The sequence below is a fragment of the Carcharodon carcharias genome, chromosome 37, assembly GCF_017639515.1.
Source record: "Carcharodon carcharias isolate sCarCar2 chromosome 37, sCarCar2.pri, whole genome shotgun sequence".
NCBI lineage: Eukaryota > Metazoa > Chordata > Chondrichthyes > Lamniformes > Lamnidae > Carcharodon > Carcharodon carcharias.
Genome location: NC_054503.1, coordinates 3,445,648 through 3,464,243, shown reverse-complemented (window position 1 = coordinate 3,464,243; position 18,596 = coordinate 3,445,648). Strand labels below are relative to the sequence as shown.

General features: G+C 45.8%; 1 protein-coding gene across 1 annotated transcript in view; it reads left to right on the top strand.

Moving 5' to 3' along the window:
- LOC121273003 (solute carrier family 22 member 6-A-like) overlaps positions 1-17,693 on the top strand; it is a 36,848-nt gene extending 19,155 nt beyond the window's left edge. The window contains exons 5-10 of the mRNA XM_041179934.1: positions 5,564-5,687; positions 10,516-10,631; positions 11,951-12,165; positions 14,968-15,076; positions 17,096-17,299; positions 17,652-17,693. Of these exons, the coding sequence (XP_041035868.1) occupies positions 5,564-5,687; positions 10,516-10,631; positions 11,951-12,165; positions 14,968-15,076; positions 17,096-17,299; positions 17,652-17,667 (784 nt within the window). The 3' untranslated portion in view covers positions 17,668-17,693. The remainder of the gene's footprint in view (positions 1-5,563; positions 5,688-10,515; positions 10,632-11,950; positions 12,166-14,967; positions 15,077-17,095; positions 17,300-17,651) is intronic.
- The last annotated feature ends 903 nt before the right edge of the window (positions 17,694-18,596 follow it).

Genomic DNA, 18,596 nt, shown 5'->3' with positions numbered 1-18,596 from the left:
CGGTGCCAATCTGATGCACACCGGCTGCCCAACCACCTGAGCTAACCAGGGAGACCAAGATGCTGTGGCAACATGTATGTTGTAATCTAGAGCAAGGGATAGTTTTGGTAGAGGCTCCAGTTTCTTTCCATCACATTACTCTTACCGCCTGTCATTGGTGTGCGTTGGAAGGATTTGCAGGTTGATGCTCAACCTGTTTGGCTGCGTTATGAACACACCTTCCCTGGCCATCAGGTCCTGGAGTGGGACTTAAACCTGGGGCTTCCGGCTCAGAGGCAGGGACGTTACCACTGTTCCGTGAGACTACCTCATGTAATAGTTCTGTAAATGACTCAGAAAATGTACAATTGGAAGTTGTAAAGACCAGGAGTCAGGTTCCTAACCTCATGGACAAGAAGGGACAATGAGTAAATTGGAGAGGTTCTTCTGGGACACTTCAGTGGAAGAAATGCAGAACCCCTTTAGAATTATAACAAACAACATACAAAGTAAATACTTTCCCAAAAATAACAGGCTCAGACTAAGCTAAAGTGACCCAAACTGGATTAGGGAGCAAATTAAAAGCGAGATTAATTGTGCAAGATGGGCAAAGGTAAACCCAGGAAGAAAACATTGGACCAGGGCAAGTTATTCAGCTTTCGAGCCTGTTCTGTTAGTCAGTGAGATCATGGCCAATCTGTACCACAATTCCATCTGCCCGCCTTGGCTGCAAATCCTTTTGCGCAATGGTGAATAGCAAAAGGACGAACGGTTAGAGAAGAGGTGAAACCCCTAAAAGACAAAATGGGAAATCACGTCAAATGAATATTGGCATAAAACATTAGAGGTTCTGAATGAATACTTCCTGTGAGGATTCACAAAGGAAGAGTTAAGCAACATTTCCTCTCCAGGCACTTCAAAGGAGCTTATCAAACAAAATTTGACATTTAGCCACATAAGGAGACATCAGGACACCTCGGTCATACACATGAAATAAGAGGAGTAGGCCATTCAGCCCCTCCAGCCTAGTCCACCATTCAATAAGATCATGGTTGATCTGTTTGTGTTTCGAGTTCCACGTTCTCATCTACCCCCGATAACCTTTGATTCCCTTGCCTAACAAGAATCTACCTACCTCTGCCTTAAAAATATTCAGTGACCCCGCCTCCACCGCCTTCTGAGGCCGAGAGTTCCAAAGTTGCACAACCCTCTGAGAGAAAAAATTTCTCCTCATCTGTCCCTAAAAGGGCGACCCCTAATTTTAAAACAGCGACCGCTAGTTCTGGACTCACCCACAAGAGGAAACATCCTTTCCACATCCACCTTGTCAAGGCCGTTCAGGATCTTGTACACTTCAATCAAATCTCCCCTCACTCTTCTAAACTCCAGTGGAAACAAGCCCAGTCTGTCCAACCTTTCCTCATAAGACAACCAACTCATTCCAGGCATCAATCCAGTAAACCTCCTCTGAACCGCCTCCAACGCATTTACATCCTTCCTTAAATAAGGAGACCAAAACTGCACACAATAACCGAGCTGCAGTCTCACCAATGCCAAATGTAACTGAAGCATAACATCCTTTATTTTTATGTTCAATGTTTTATGGTCAATGGGGTCGGTTTTAAATAGCACCTTAAAAGAGGAAAGAGAGGCAAAGGGGCAGAGAGGATTAAGACGGGAATTCCAGTGTTTAGGGCCCAGTTGGCTACAGGCATTCCACTAACAGTGGAGTGATTAAAATTGGGGACGATGAAGACAATTGGAGCAACATTGAGTAGGGCTGGAGGAAGTTACAGAGATAAGGAGTGAAAAGGTCAAGGATGGATTTGAAAGCATAGATTAGAATTTTGAAATCAAGATGTTGATTAACCGGGAGCCAATGTAGGTCAACTGGCACAGGCCAGTAATAGGTAAAGCATGTGGATGAGAAATAGGAGGGGACACGAAGGATAGGAACTTGTGCGACACCGGATGTAACAGTGCAGGAGCCAGAAGAGAAGCCATTGGAGACGATTCTCTGGCCACCAACAGATGGACAAGATTAGAATCAGATGAGTACAGAGTCGCACTCACCTGGATGACAGTGGATAGGTGATGGAGGAGGATGATGTGGTCAACTCTGTCCAAGGCTGTAGACAGATCAAGAAAAATGAGGAAGGATCGCTCACCTTCACAATCACATAGGCGATCATTTGTGACTTTGATAAGAGCCATTTCAGCACTGTGACAACGGAACAATCCTGATTAAAAGGATTGAAACATGGGATTTGGGAAGTGACACTATGTTCAAGAAACATGCAGAGGAAAGGGAAGTTGAAAATGGCACAGTAGTTTGCAAGGACTTTGTCACAAAAAACTTAAGGAGGAGATTTGTGATCCATTACAATCGACATGAGTAAGTCGATGGACACTGGGGCATTAACAATGGATCAAAACAGCTTGTAACCAAAAATAATGACATACAGCGACTTACCAGGGCAATATCGCAGAGACTTGTGCCTCTCTATCTCTGAGGCAGCGCTAACAACCCCTGTGGCCTGCAGAATCCAAATTCAAAGGTCATTTCCATTTCATAAGCCAAGCCTGGCCAATCAGAACTGAGTCATCTGCCAGGACAAAGGACCCTGCAACCTTCCTTTTAAATTCCTAATGGTTGGAATATTAACAAGCTCAGGAACCAAGACAAAAGAATATGCGCCTTTTGTCAAAACGAAATTGGAGAGGTGGGAGTCATGTTATGTGACCACCCCCCTTAGCCGGGAGAACCAGTTATACTGTCCTGCTGTACTGCAAAGCTCAGTCTGCCATCTTCCATCTACCAAGCAGCAGCTCAGAAAAGGGGCTCTGTTCATGTTTGAATGGCCCCATCAAAATTTCTAATGGAACATCTGAACTTCTATACCATCATCCACAAGACTAATTCATCTCTGTGTGCCTATCTCATCATAGAAGTCAGCTCCAAGAAAAAGTGAATTATCCAGCATCAGTTTTCAACCTGCTGACCTCTGTGAAGGAATACATCATTGCACTTTGATTCTGGACTCACATGAAACAATAATTCGTTATTCTGTGATCTTTGCCCTATAAATCTTTCTCTATCCCTCGTTTATTGTATGAATGCACAGGGGACTAAGTAGCGACACCCCTTTCCATATTTTGAGTGTGTGCAAATAAACTAATCCTCCGAGTTCACCCTATCTTGAGTTTGCTGTGGGGTTATTAATAGAAATTGGATCACACCAAAGCTGAGAGGTTGGGAAATCAAAATCAAAAATTCTGTTTATAGTGGGGTGGTGAGAGGAGAAATCAAGACTGTTTACATTAAATCCCTTCCTGTCCATAATAAGAACCATAAACTGAATCTATGAAAGCCTCAAAATATTTTATACAATTTTGTTTTTAACCATAGCCAGTCAGAACTCCTGGCCACTTTGAGATATTCAAGTGATTTTGGCATCCTTGGATCTGCACCCTGGTGCGAGTCAGGATCTTATAGAGAGGGAAGAAAATTAGGAAAAAAGTTTTGGTTTGTATGACAGGGGATAGCTCTGTAAGAAAAACCTCAACTACAAAACAATGGATGAGCTTAAGATGTAACCCATCTGGTATCCAGCTAAAATTCTTACCTTTGCTTTTAAGACTGCTTGTGTGAATCATTGCTTAACAGCCTCTCTGAATTCAATACAGTCCAGTGTATTTAAGAAAAGGCAGTGCTGACACATCATTGGGGGTGATGGTATAGGATCTGAACCAAGAAGGTCCAAACTTTAATCCGCATTCTGTGCTGATTTATCTGGTCCCACCTGGGTCACCTGCAGAAGTTTGACTAGAATTAATCTTCATGTTCCTGGGATTGAGAAAGGGAGAAATCAGCTCCCACCAGACAATGGCTGGCCAAAAAAGACTAGGCTTCTTCGACTGGCATCTCAAGACTCATTGACTGAGGTTACGACTGCAGAGCAGTCACTTGGGCTATGATTTGGAAGACTTAGGGAAATGTACTCCAGTGTGAGGCGAGACGAAGAAATGAGGGATTATTTTTAATGAGACCATGGGATGAGAAAAGGTCAATTTATACAGGACATACAGCACAGAAACAGGCCATTCGGCCCAACCAGGCCACGCTGGTGTTTATGCTCCACTTAGTCTAGTCCTATCTTTCCCTATCTAAATCCTCTATTTCCTTCTCCCTCATATGTACTTGTCTTGTTTCGCCTATATCTATCTATGCTATTCACCTCAACAACTCCCGAGTTCCACATTCTCCCCACTCTCTGGATAAAGAAGTTTCTCTTGAATTCCCGATTGCATTTCTCAGTGACTATCTTATATTGATGGCCTCTAGTTCTGCTCTTTGTCACAAGAGGAGACATTCTCTCTGTATCCAGTCTATCAAAATCTTTCGGAATTTTAAAGACCTCTATTAGGTCACCCCCTCAACCTTTTTCAAGAGAGAAGAGACCCAGGTGTGTAATTAGACCACTCCTTACAAATGAGTAAATAAGAATATGTACTGGACCTTAATGAGTCCACTGAGCAAAATGACCAGGCAAAACCTCCAAGGTGATGAACTCTGAGATTGTCAGGTCCAGCAGCATCCGTGGAGAGAGAAACAGAGTTAACACTCTGAGTCTGTATGACCCTTCTCAAAACGTGAACTCTGTTTCTCCCTCCACGGATGCTGCTAAGACCTGCTGAGTTCTTCCAGCATTTTCTGTTGTTTCAGATTTCCAGCATCCACATCATTTTTGCTTTCAACTCTTGAGATTATGCTGACTGTCTCACAACTAATTGAACCCCAATGTATCAGCCTGACGTGACAAGCTACATTTCAATACTGACCTACCACGACCTATAAGTGTGGTATCTTCATGGTCCCAACGGACTGGAGTCAAAGCAGATGAAAAAAGTCAAAGACCACTTAGCCATCAAAGCTCAGTCCTCTGCTACTGAGATATTTTGGCTCTTTTGTCAGAAGAAACCAACTTTGACTTTGGGTACAGTAAAGTTGTTCAACTGTGGAACTCTGCAGTGTATAAATGTCACTGTAACTCCATTCGCAATTAAATTGAAGTAAGAAAGTTAAACTCTAAAGGGAAAAGTTACTCATTTGACTTTTGTTCCATTAGAGGGGATGTTGGACTCTTGTCACTGCGTACAGCAGTAAAACCACACAGGCTGGAAATTCTGAACTTCGATCCCTTCCCCTTCCCTGATCTGTGCCTGAGCCTTCATGAATGTAGGTTTGTCAAGCGAGGTTAGAGTTGGGCCTAGCTGGGGCGGCCCCCATCACCAGCGTCCTGTCAGGTGCCCACTGCGAAGATCGCTGACTAGCGGGGAGGCGTCTGTCATTTGGGGCTGCACAACGAGCAACGCCGGAGATTCTGGGAACAGCGAGAGAATTGGGAAAGCCAGGGAAGTGATGAAAAGTTAAATAGTATTGAGAAGCCGTCCTTTCTCATTATTGCGATGAAATTTAATTGACAATGGATGCGGTTCCAGGGCAATGGTGCTCTGCTGAATTATCTGAGGGAATCTGGACTGCTCAGGTGGTATTCCTAAGTATCTGTGATCCTTCTCACAGGTGGTTCCCGGAGTCCGCCCGTTTGCTCATTCTAGACGACAAGGCTGACGTGGCTCTGAAACAGCTCAGGAGGGTGGCAAAACTGAACGGCAAGGAGGCAGAGGGGGAAAAGCTCACCGCCGCCGTAAGTGATGACAGTAAAAACAAAGCTTTACGCTGAACCTTGTTAAAACCCCGACGTCCAGCTGGCAAGGAAGGAAGGAAGAAACGAAGGGCGGGGTTCTCTGCACCCGCCCACCGCTGGGATCTTCTGGTCCCGCCGCAAGTCAATGGACTTCTGGCTGAGGGGGCCGGAAAATCCCGGCCGACGTCTTTAATTACTTTGAGACAGAGCTTTGTTCTGACTTACGTGCAACTCCATTCCCCAGATTAGCAAATCAAATGAACTAATTAACAAATAAAACGAACTAACGAAACAAATAAGGGGATAGTCCCTTAAAGGGACACTGCAACAAAAAAAACAGTCAAAGGAAAGTGATCAAACTCAACTTAAAACGTGGTTCTGGGGGTGGGGGGAGGGGAATCAATGATGCACCCCAGCCCCCGCAGTGCGCCCACTGGTCACAGAAGGTGTTTCCCCATTAGCTCTTTTTTTTTTAAAGCCCCCCAAATAAAACTAAATTAACAAAATGAGGGATAAAGTAAACACAGCCCCTAAGTTAGGTTAGCTGTAAAACCAGAGACAAAGTTTAAAGAAAACTGAAACATCAAATCAAAATATGATTAAGAGGGTCAATAAAGCACCCCCACCCCCACGGTGCCCACCGGGCACGGAAGGTGTTTCCCCTTTATATGCACCCAGTGATGTGCTTAACCAATTAAACTCTAATTACTAATTTAATCACTTGTTGACTATTAATTATTTCCTATCCGAACAAACCTCATCCCATTTAGTCCACCATGGAACTGGTGTCTTTAGCCTCTTTACAAAGTTTTTAAAAATTCATTCATGGGATCTGGGCTTCACTGGCTGGGCCCAGCGTTTATTGCCCAATCCCAAACGCCCCTTCTTGAACCTCTGCAGTCCATGTGGTGTAGATACACCCACAGTGCTATTAGGGAGGGAGTTCCAGGATTTTGACCCAGCGACAGTGAAGGAACGGCCGATATATTTCCAAGTCAGGATAGTGAGTGACGTGAAGGGGAACTTCCAGTTGGTAGTGTTCTCATCTATCTGCTGCCCTTGTCCTTCTAGATGGTAATGGTCGTGGGTTTGGAAGGTGCTGTCCAAGGAGCCTTGGTGAGTTGCCGCAGTGCATCTTGTAGATGGTACACACTGTTGCCACTGTGCGTCAGTGGTGGAGGGAGTGAATGTTTGTGGATGGGGTGCCAATCAAACAGGCTTCTTTGTCTTGGATGGTGTCAAGCTTCTTGAGTATTGTGGGAGCTGCCCTCATCCAGGCAAGTGGGGAATATTCCATCACACTCCTGACTGGTGCCTTGTAGATGGTGGACAGGCTTTGAGTAGCCAGCAGGTAAGTCACTCATCACAGGATGCTTAGCCTCTGACCTGCTCTTGTAGCCACAGTATTTAAATGGCTGGTCCAGTTCAGTTTCTGGTCAATGGTAACCCCCAGGATGTTGATAATGGGGGATTCAGTCATGGTAATGCCAATGAATATCAAGGGGCGATGGTTAGATTCTCTCTTGTTGGAGATGGTCACTGCCTGGCACTTGTGTGACATGAATGTTACTTGCCACTTATCAGCCCAAGCCTGGATATTGCTGCATTTGGACATGGACTGCTTCAGTGTCTGAGGAGTTGCAAATGATGCTGAACATTGTGCAATCACCAGCGAACATCCCCACTTCTGACCTTATGATGGAAGGAAGGTCATTGGTGAAGCAGCTGAAGATGTTTGGGCCGAGGACACTACCCTAAGGAACTCCTGCAGTGGTGTTCTGGAGCTGAGATGACCGACCTCCAACAACCACAACCATCTTCCTTTGTGCTAGGTATGAATCCAACCAGTGGAGAGTTTTCCTCCTGATTCCCATTGACTCCAGTTTTGCTGGGGCTCCTTGATGCCACACTTCGTCAAATGTGGCCTTGATGTCAAGGGCAGTCACTCTCACCTCACCTTGTGAGTTTAGCTCTTTTGTCTATGTTTGAACCAAGGCTGTAATGAGGTCAGGAGCTGAGTGGCCCTGGTGGAACCCAAATTGAGTGTCATTAAGCAGGTTATTGCTGAGCAAGTGCCGCTTGATAGCACTGTTGATGACCCCTTCCATTACTTTACTGATGATGGAGAGTAGACTGATGGGGGGTAATTGGCCGGGTTGGATTTGTCCTGCTTTTTGTGTACAGGACATACCTGGGCAATTTTCAGCATAGCCGGGTAGATGCCAGTGTTGTAGCTTTCCTGGAACAGCTTGGCTAGGGATGCAGCAAGTTCTTCAGTACTATTGTTAGAATATTGTCAGGCCCCATTGCCATTGCACTATCCAGTGCCTTTATCCATTTCTTGACATCACGTGGAGTGAATTGAATTGGCTGAAGACTGGCATCTGTGATGCTGGGGTCCTCTGGAGGAGGCCGAGATGGATCACCCACTCGACACTTCTGGATGAAGATTGTAGCAAATACTTCAGCCTATCCTTTGCATTCCTGCATCATTGAGGATGGAGATATTTGTGGAGCCTGCTCCTCCAGTAAGTTGTTTAATTGTCCACGCCATTCGCGACTGGATGTGGCAGGACTGCAGAACTTAGATCTGATCCATTGGTTGTGGGATCGCTTAGCCCTGTCTCTCACTTACTGCTTATGCTGTTTGGTACGCAAGTAGTCCTGTATTGTAGCTTCACCAGGTTGACACGTCACTTTTAGGTATGCCTGGTGCTGCTCCTGGCATGCCCTCCTGCACTCTTCATTGAATCAAGGTTGATCCCCTGGCTTGATGGCAACTGTAGACTTGGGGATATGCCAGGCCATGAGGTTACAGATTATGTTTGAGTACAATTCTGCTGCTGCTGATGGCCCACAGCGCCTCATGGATGCCCAGTCTTGAGTTGCTAGATCTGTTTGAAATCTATCCCATTTAACATGTGGTAGTGCCACACAACATGATGGAGGGTATCCTCAATGTGAAAGTGGGACATTGTCTCCACAACGACTGTGCGGTGGTCACTCCTACTGATACTGTCATGGACAGATGCATCTGTGACAGGCAGGTTGGCGAAGATGAGGTTAAATATGTTTTTCCCTCTTGTTGGTTCCCTCACCACCTGCCGCAGACCCAGTCTAGCAGCTATGTCCTTTAGGACTCAGTCAGCTCGGTCAGTAGGGGTGCTACTCAGCCACTCTTTTTTGGTGATGGACATTGAAGTCCCCACCCAAAGTACATTCTGCACCCTTGCCACCCTAAGTGCTTCCTCTAAGTGGTGTTCAACATGGAGGCGCACTGATTCCATCAGCTGAGGGAAGGGCTGTACGTGGTAATCAGCAGGAGGTTTCCTTGCCCATGTTTGACCTGATGCCATGAGACTTTATGGGGTCCAGAGTCGATGTTGAGGACTCCCAGAGCAAGTCCCTCCCGACTGTATACCACTGTGCTGCCACCTGTGCTGGGTCTGTCCTGCCAATGGGACAGGACATACCCAGGGATGGTGATGGTGGTGTCTGGGACTTTCACTGTCAGGTATCATTTATTGATTATGACTACATCAGGCTGTTGCTTGACTATCTGGGGGTCCTCTCTCAAGCCCACAGGAGAACTTTGCAGGGTCGACAGGGCAGGGTGCACCGTTGTCATTCCTGGCGCCTGGGACAGTTTTATTCCTTTTCTTGTAGGAGTTTGATACAACCAAGTGACTTGCTAGGCCACATGGTACGCCATGGAGTCACATGTGGTCTTCCTTCCCTAAAGGGGATTAATGAACCAGATGGGTTTTTACAATACCGTTACTCCAGATTTCTTTGTCAATTGAATTGCAATTCCACTAACTGCCCTGGTGGGATTTGAACCCATGTGCCCAGCCGGTTAGCCTGGGCCTCTGGATTACTAGTCTCCTCTCTTTGCTTCACCCTCTTGTTCTTTTTAAATTGGATGTGTGACGCCTTGCACGCTTTTCCAGTCTTCCGATGAGTATGGGACACTGATTTAAGATAATTGGCTAAAGAATTGGAGGAGAGGTTTCTTTATACATTTGCAGCATGTTAAAAATTGCACTCAAATGCCCATCAACAAGGATGGCTTGGTAGCACCAGTACTGGCCATGTCCTGAAGGACATAAATGCTAGACTGGATCTGTGGCAGATGGTTAGTTAATAACTTACTTGACCACACCCTCACCAATTTAGTCGTAGATGCATCTGTCCATGGCAGTATCGGTAGGCTTGACCATCGCATAGCCCTTGTGGAGACGAAGTCCCATCTTCACGCTAAAGACACCACGGCATAGATTTAGAACCGATCTGGCAACTTGAGACTGGGCATCCATGAGGCTCTGTGGGCCATCAGCAGCAGCAGAATTGTATTCAATCACAATCTGTAACCTCATGGCCCGGCATATCCTCCCGCTCTACCATTACCATCAAGACAGTGGGTCAACCCTGGTCGACTCTAATTATTTTTTACCATCCGCTTTTTCAGAACTCTTTTATCTTCACCTCACAGGAGCAGGTTCAGGCCATTTAGCCCATCGAGCCTGTTCTGCTCACCCTCTTATCAGTCTTTCTATGTGACTCCAATCTGTAGGTGTTTACAACCAATACTTTAAGATTTACTTTGTCTTCGCTTTTACTCTTCCACCTTGGTGGTGCCCTGTACAATGGACTGTGATTTGGTGTCCATGTTTTTATAGAATGCCTCAATGGCTCTAATGTCATCTGAGACATGGGAATTCAAAAGAGGACTAAGTCATGGATCTATCACATGACTGAAGACTCTAATAAAAGGGACATGCTTTGTAATGATATTGTGTCATATTGTTGTGTTGTGTGTGTTCCACAGATTCTCAAATCAAAAATGGAAACTGAGCATCTGGGCACCAAGAATAAACACAGCGTGCTAGATCTGTTCCGGACCCTTGTTGTGCGCAAGATAGCCTGTTGTACTATGCTTATTTGGTAAGTTATTGGGGAAGGAATTATTTTTTTAATTGAGGTTAGCAAATTTGCGTAATGAACTCTCCTAACTAGATTGTCAAGTGAAAGGCATGAGCCAACAATGCTGGTGGGAATACCGGAGCAGAAAGAAAAGGAAGAGGGGTCATGTAATATGCCTTGAAAGGATTGCAGCATGACATTACTAGAAGGGAACTGTGTCATGTGATTCAGTTTTTGTTTCACTTTTGCTTGCAGAGCAGCTCTGCTGCTCTGATGTCTTGAAGTTTTCTATCCATGTATACCTGCTCACATGTGCCTAGAATTAATCAATGAACCCATGATGTGTTTGCACAATCCCTTAAAAGTGATCGGTGCCTTTCTATCGTTATAAAAACACGGCAAGGAGCAACCAGGTAAAGACCTAGAGTGTTACAAGTAGATTGGCTCGTCCTGATATTGCAGTCCACTTGCCCAGGATAAAAGGCTGGTGGAGCAAATCATAAGGTGATGGATGAAAGGGAAGTTGGTGGTCTGGTGGTAATGTCACTAGACTGGTAATCCATTCCCCAGGGTTCAGGGTCTTCTATCTACTGTTGGGAGCAAAGCAACCGGAAGGCCCAAGAAACTGTGAATCCTTGAAAATGATGGTTCAAATCTTATCTATTGCACCCTCGCATTGGTCCAAGGATCTGAGGCTCAAGGCCAACTTCCTGGGATATCACTGGAAGTGGACACTGTTGGTCAAGCTGAGAGAAAATGTGTGGAGCATTAGGGTTGGAATAGCTCCCTCCCATCAATATGTTGAGGTTCGTGCCTATCTGTGAAAGCCCATTTTTGAACCACAAGTAATATTACAGGGGTGTGTAATAAATCTTCCTCTCTATGGGATGCAGGAGTCACTGGCAAGACCAGCATTTGTTGCTCATCCCTAGTTGCCCTTGAGCAGCTTGCTTGGCCATTGTAGAGTCAACCATGTAGGCCTAAGGGTGCCAGATATCCTTCCCTAAAGGGGCGAGCTGGATTTTTATAACAATCAGTCACCATCACTGAGACTAGCTTTCTAATTCCAGATTGAATTCAAATTCCACCAGCTGCCATGGTGGGATTTGAACCCATGTCCTACTGAGGGATTAGCTAGGCCTACTGGATTGTTCATCCAGTGACATCACCACTACACCACCATCCCACCCCTCTACAGGGAGGATCTTTGGGGCCAATTGCTCTGCAGCCAAATCAGTGATTGAACAGCAGACTGCAACTGAGAAGATGCAGGAGAAGATGCATCCACCAAAATAACTTTAATGTGATCAGATTCTGATTCTTCCTTTTTGCTGTTACAGGTTTGCAACCAGCCTTGCATATTATGGGTTGGCGATAGACCTGCAAGGGTTCGGAGTTGACATTTACCTCATCCAGTTAATTTTTGGAGCCGTCGACATTCCAGCAAAAACTCTTGGTTTCGTTTCCATGACTCTGATAGGAAGACGATTCACGCAAGGGATTACCCTTATCCTGGCAGGGAGCATTATTCTGGCAAACACCATTGTCCCAAAAGGTAAGAGTTTATAATTACAGATCCTCTCTATGCCCCCAGGCAGGGGGAAAAAAAATCAAGCTCCACACCCCAAGGCTAGAGAATGGAAAATTCATTCAGGGCCTCTGCTCCTGATCCCTCTACGTGACTCCATGTCAAAGTCCTGGAAATGTTAGGAAGAGAGATCTTGCATTTAAGTAGCGCCTTTCACGACCTTGGGGTATCTCAAAGTGGTTTCCAGTATTTCTGAGGTGTAGTCACTGTCCCAATATAAGGAAACTTGGCAATTGAGTGCAGCAAGGGCCCACAATCAGCAATGAAATCAAAGACTGAATCAACTGTTTTTGGTTAGGGGGATAAGTATTAGCAAGGGTACACCAAGAAGCACGCCGATCTTCTTGGAATAGGGCCACGGGATCTTTTAGATTCCCCGAGAGGGTGAACGGGGCCTCGGTTCAACATCGCATGCAAAAGATGATCCCCCCTCTGAGAGTACAGCACTCCCTCAGTGAAGGATCAACCTGGACTACATGGAATGTGGAATGGCATTTGAATACATGAACTCCTGATTCAGAGGTGGTAGTGCCACCACTGAGCCAAGGCTGACCTCTTGGTGGGTGAGAACAGAATACCAGAGGGTAGCTGCCGCCTCTGGAAGCACACAAACATGCAACTTAGGTGCAGGAGTAGGCCACTTGGCCCCTCAAGCCTGCACCACCACTCGATAAGATCATTGCTGATCTGATGGTGACCTCAGCTCCATAATCATGCCTCATCAGGTGTCAGTCCTTCAGGTAAAGAGCAGAGGAATCTGGGGTAAACTGAGGGAAAGCAAAAACGCCATTTTCACTGCAAGAACTGGCGATGGTACCCTGTGAGTGGTCAAGGAGGGACCCTCGTGAAAGAGCCACTGCTGGTCTACTTTTCCTTCTTGAAAGGCTGTCGGGACCAGTGACCGTCCATCCCTGGAAGTCTTAAACTGCTGAGCTGAGAGGTACTGAAGATCTTAACCAATCTCATTGGAAACAGTGGAACATGTACTAAATCTAAGTTAAGAGACAGTTAATTCACAAATTTAGAATGTAAGCTCTATTCCAGCAAGAATCCAACAGAGCCATTATTGCAATATTAAACGATATGTAATAAAGTGGGAACGTAGATGACGTAAGCATCACAAGGAAGACAGTGAAGGTACGGACACACCATGACTCAACCCGACAGTCACAACCACCAGCTCAGATACCGACACTGTGCATCATTTAGATAGGCCGGCTGTTGAGCACAAATGCGTTGTACCCAGGGCATGGGGAAAGGATAGCGCAAGTACCACCTCGCATGGGGCAGGTCACACACACGCACGCACGTAGCACTGCAGGGTCTCAAATGAGGACTTTGAGCCACGCTACAGAAGGCGGCTGATTGGTGTACACACCAAAATGCTCCATGTTTCGGGAAGCCTGCGTGTCAAGGTACATGGAGGTACCAATTTGGCACCAGGTCCTTGTAGAAGGGGCCACCCTTCCATCATGGAACTGATGGACAACCCCAATGCAGCAACCGATGACTGACGTCCCAGCTTGCATTGCAGCAGAAGCCCCAGTGTCTAAATGCTGTGGTGGAAGCTCAGATCACAGCCATCCTTGTTCTGGACACCGGTGTTCAAAGGAGCTTCCAAGATGTTACAGCAGTCTGAGCTCCAACAGACTGCTAGAATTGCGAGGCAGTACCTATGGAACACCAACTCTTGTAAGGGTTATTGGTCGGTCTCACTAAGCGGTTCAGAGGCTTGTAAGGTTGAAGAGAGTGTTTATTGGTAACTCAGCCACATACATACAGGTACAAAGTATGTACTCCAGACGAGGAGCTAACTTCATGCTGTCTTCTACTAGACTCTCTCCATTGCCAGTCCATTGTCATGTGACTCTTGACATCATAATGTGGGCGGTACTGTTTCCCCAATCCCACATTGACCCTTGCTATGCCGAACACTCTTATTCTACACCAACCTCCTACCCTCCCTTTAGAAGGAAGCATTTGTCCTCCCACCACTACCTACTCCACCAGCGCACTTGCTGCTCCCTGTCAGCCAGCCAACACTGCAGCAGTCTGAAGTCAGGCCATCTAACCTAGATCTGCTCCTACAAGACCATCTGCAGTCTCCCCCAGACCATCCGCCGTCTCCCCCAGACCATCTGCACTCTCCCCCAGACCATCCGCAGACTCCCCAGATCATCTGCAGTCTTCCTCACTGAAAGTCACCAGGCTTGCACTCGCTATGCTGCAGTTACTTGCACAGTACCTTGTAGGATCACTACAGATCAGGAAAAGCCATTTGGAAACTGGGTATTAATAAACTAAGCTTGTGCTGTCGCTTTAGTTTGCAATTTCTTTTTATTCATTCATGGGATGTGGGCGTCGCTGGCTGGGCCCAGCATTTATTGCCCAATCCCAAATGCCCCCTGGGAAGGTGGTGGTGAGCCACCTTCTTGAGCCGCTGCAGTCCATGTGGTGTAGGTGCACCCACAGTGCTGTTAGGGAGGGAGTTCCAGGATTTTGACCCAGCGACAGCGAAGGAACGGCCGATATATTTCCAAGTCAGGATGGTGTGTGGCTTAGAGGGGAACTTCCAGGTGTTCCCATGTGTCTGCTGCCCTTGTCCTTCTAGATAGTGGCAGTCGTGGGTTTGGAAGGTGCTGTCTAAGGAGGCTTAGTGAGTTCTTGGCACGATTTAATCATTGCTCCAAAGCAAACAGGCAATTTTCATCAATTATTCAATTTGTTCAAAATATTAGTGAGATTTCTACTGTTCCATCTCTCCTACAGAGTTGCAGGCCTTGCGAACTTCATTTGCTGCAGTTGGGAAAGGCTGTCTCGCAGCTTCGTTCGCCTGTTGCTATCTCTATTCAGGTGAACTCTACCCAACCGTGGTCAGGTGAGTACTCGTGTTCCATTCTTCAACTGATGTAGTTCAGCAAGGTCAGCAACTGCATTTGCTACCATCAGGATGTTAAGTTATGGCTCCATCATAAACTAAGCCCAGACAGATTCCAACAGAATGAACTCATCTCAGCTAGTCCAACAGTTGAGGGGGGCTTTGATCAGTCCAAGACCCCTGGATTTAGACGGGAGCAGTAAAAGTGGGAAAGTTCAGTCTTTCCCACGACCTAATAACTCTGGTTGGAAAGTCCATTTGTGAAGTTGGTGTTTGGGCTTCCAGGGTTGCCCAACAGTCGTGGGGCAAGTTTCTGTGAGGCTGCTCACCTCTTCGACTACAGCATTGGAGCAAGAAGTAGAAAACCCCAGAACTGTGACACAAACTCATTCCCTCGCGATCCAGGCTTACACGTGATCAATGAGGGGAATACATAGAGTGGACAGGATAAAATTGTTTCCCTTGGTGGAGAATTCTAGAACCAGGGGACATAGATTCAAGATAAGTGGCAGAAGGTGAAGGGGGCGGCCATGAGGAAGAACTTTTTTACGCAGAGGGTAGTGGGTGTCTGGAATTCGCTGCCCAAGTTGGTGATAGAGGCAGAAACTCTAAACCCTTTGAAAAAGTACCTGGATCTGCACCTTAAGTGCTGTAAACTGCAGGGCTATGGGCCGGGTGCAGGAAGCTGGGTTTAGCAAAGGCACCTGGGTGTGCTTGGGCTGGCATGGACAAGGTGGGCTGAATGGCCTCCTTCTGTGCTGTAACTTTTCTATGGTTTCTATGGTCAATTGGGTGAGGAATTGAGTGCCTGTGGAACCTCAGCTCTGAAGGCTTAGTGCCTTCGAGAGAAGGGAAAAAAATTAGGAAGAAATAATCAGGATAATAACCCTGGCAAACATGCCCAGAAGGAAAAGAAACAGTTAAATATGGTCAAATCCTAGTAAAATTCAGTAATACTGCCACCAGTAATATTGGAGTTCCATTTTAAGGTATACAAGACCAGTTTGAATAAGTTTTACCCTCCATTTCCAAATTTTACTGATGTTCCCTTTTGGGTGTCCAGTATCTGCAGAGCTGAAATCTCTATTGCAGACCTTTAAGTGACGCATTGGGTCTGTTAAACTGAGGCCACATTATCGAGGAGGTACTCTGTTAGTGAGAGCCAGAAAATAACATTCCTGATAAGAGATTGACTAAATTAATGAAAGAAGTCCATCGTGTAATAATGTGTCACAACTCTCGGGACATCAAAAGCCCTTCGTATACAAAAAGATCACTTGAAACTTCATTCACTGGTGCTATCCAATTAACCACTGCAGCCATTTTGCACTTAGCAAGGCTCCATAAATAGCGGAAAGATGGGAGACCAGTTCAATTGTCACAGTGGAATGAATTGAGAAAAGAATTTTGCCTGGGACACCGGGAGTACTTTCTACTTTCCTTCAAGGAACCTTTAATGATTTAACTGCTCAGATGATAGAGTCAGCACTCCCTCAGGACTGTATTCAAATATCATTCTACATTATGTGATCACTTCCTGGAACAGGAGTTAACCTTCCAACTTCCCAGACTCGGGGAAGACTGTAACCAAATCAGCCAAACTTAGGCACCACAAAAGTTTTGACAGTGGAAGTGACGTGACAATGTCGGGTATGTCAAACGCGCTACAGAAGGCAGCCGTGGCTTATATCAGAGAGTTTTACATAGCGAAGGATACTGGCTATATCAGAATGATATAATCACAATTATGAGCTTTATTAATGCTGTGGTGACTTGCATGGAGTAGATTTGTGTTAGCATGAGGGGTGTGAGGGTATTGCACTGTTGGTACATCTGGAAATTACAGTAAAGGGGCATGTGATGTACCAGAGTGTTAGTCAGAGGTATAGGATATATCAGGGCGATACAATGAAGGAAGCCAGTGTCAGCATCTTTATGAGAAGAGGGAAGGAGGTTTGAAGGTGAAATGTTTTATAATTATCTTCTTTCTCTCTCTGGTTCTTTGCGTATCCCACACAGGCAGACAGGGATGGGACTCGTGAGTACGATGGCTCGGATGGGAGCCATGATAGCACCTGTTATAAGGATGAGCGGTGACTATGTTTCATTTCTACCACTGATTATATACGGTGGAGTACCAGTAATAGCTGGAGTGGCTGCCTTTTCCCTACCGGAAACACGGAAAACTCCCTTGCCAGAAACTATCAAAGAAATAGAAAACAGGTTTGTAATGTCAAAAATTCGCACTGGTTTAAGGCATAAATTAAAAATGGCAGCAAGGATCTCGATATATGCCTAAATAGGGAGTTTAGGCCTGGGCCTATACTCATGTCACAGGCCGGGAATCATTGCAGCCCATCTGAGAGAGTTGTCCATTTGTTGTATGGCCAGCTGTAAACATGTTGGGGATTTAGTGATGTTCCCACGGTCTTTTCCAGGGAAATATTACAACGGAATACTCTTAGGAGTATATATATATATATATTCAATTTCTCACCTCAGGAGCAAGGACCCAATTAAAATGAAACTATTGTCTCCACGGTTTTAACTTTACCTCTCTCTTCTCCTTGTCTAGTCTCCCACAACAATAACTTGAACCTTTACAGCACATTCGAGTAGTAGAAGTCAGGTAACAATAGGATCACACAGAGGCACGTATTGACAGCCTGTCCCCTTGTAAAAACAAAAAAACTGCGGATGCTGGAAATCCAGAACAAAAACAGAATTACCTGAAAAAACTCAGCAGGTCTGGCAGCATCGGCGGAGAAGAAAAGAGTTGTTTCGAGTCCTCATGACCCTTCGACCGAACTGAGTGAATCGAAGAAAGGGGTGAAATATAAGCTGGTTTAAGGTGTGTGTGTGGAGGGGGGGTTTGAGTGGGGGGAGAGAAGTGGAGGGGGTTGGTGTGGTTGTAGGGACAAACAAGCAGTGATAGAAGCAGATCATCAAAAGATGTCACAGACAACAGAACAAAAGAACACAGAGGTGTTAAAGTTGGTGATATTATCTAAACGAATGTGCTAATTAAGAATGGATGGTAGGGCACTCAAGGTATAGCTCTAGTGGGGGTGGGGGGAGCATAAAAGATTTTAAAATATTTAAAAATAATAGAAATAGGTGGGAAAAGAAAAATCTATATAATTTATTGGAAAAAACAAAAGGAAGGGGGAAGAAACAGAAAGGGGGTGGGGATGGAGGAGGGAGCTCAAGACCTAAAGTTGTTGAATTCAATATTCAGTCCGGAAGGCTGTAAAGTGCCTAGTCGGAAGATGAGGTGTTGTTCCTCCAGTTTGCGTTGGGCTTCACTGTCCCCTTGTAAAAACTGGCTGCTGGAAACTAAGGGCAGAATTTTACGACCCCCATCCTGCCGGAGGGGTTTTCCGTTCCCGCTGTGACAGGGCCATAAAACTCCATCCTAAGTTTCAAAATGACATGAGGCCCATCAAGTCTGGTACTGGTGTTTATCTCCGCGTGGCCAACGAGTCTAACCTGCTCTCCAGCTTGCTCTGCAAACCCCCTT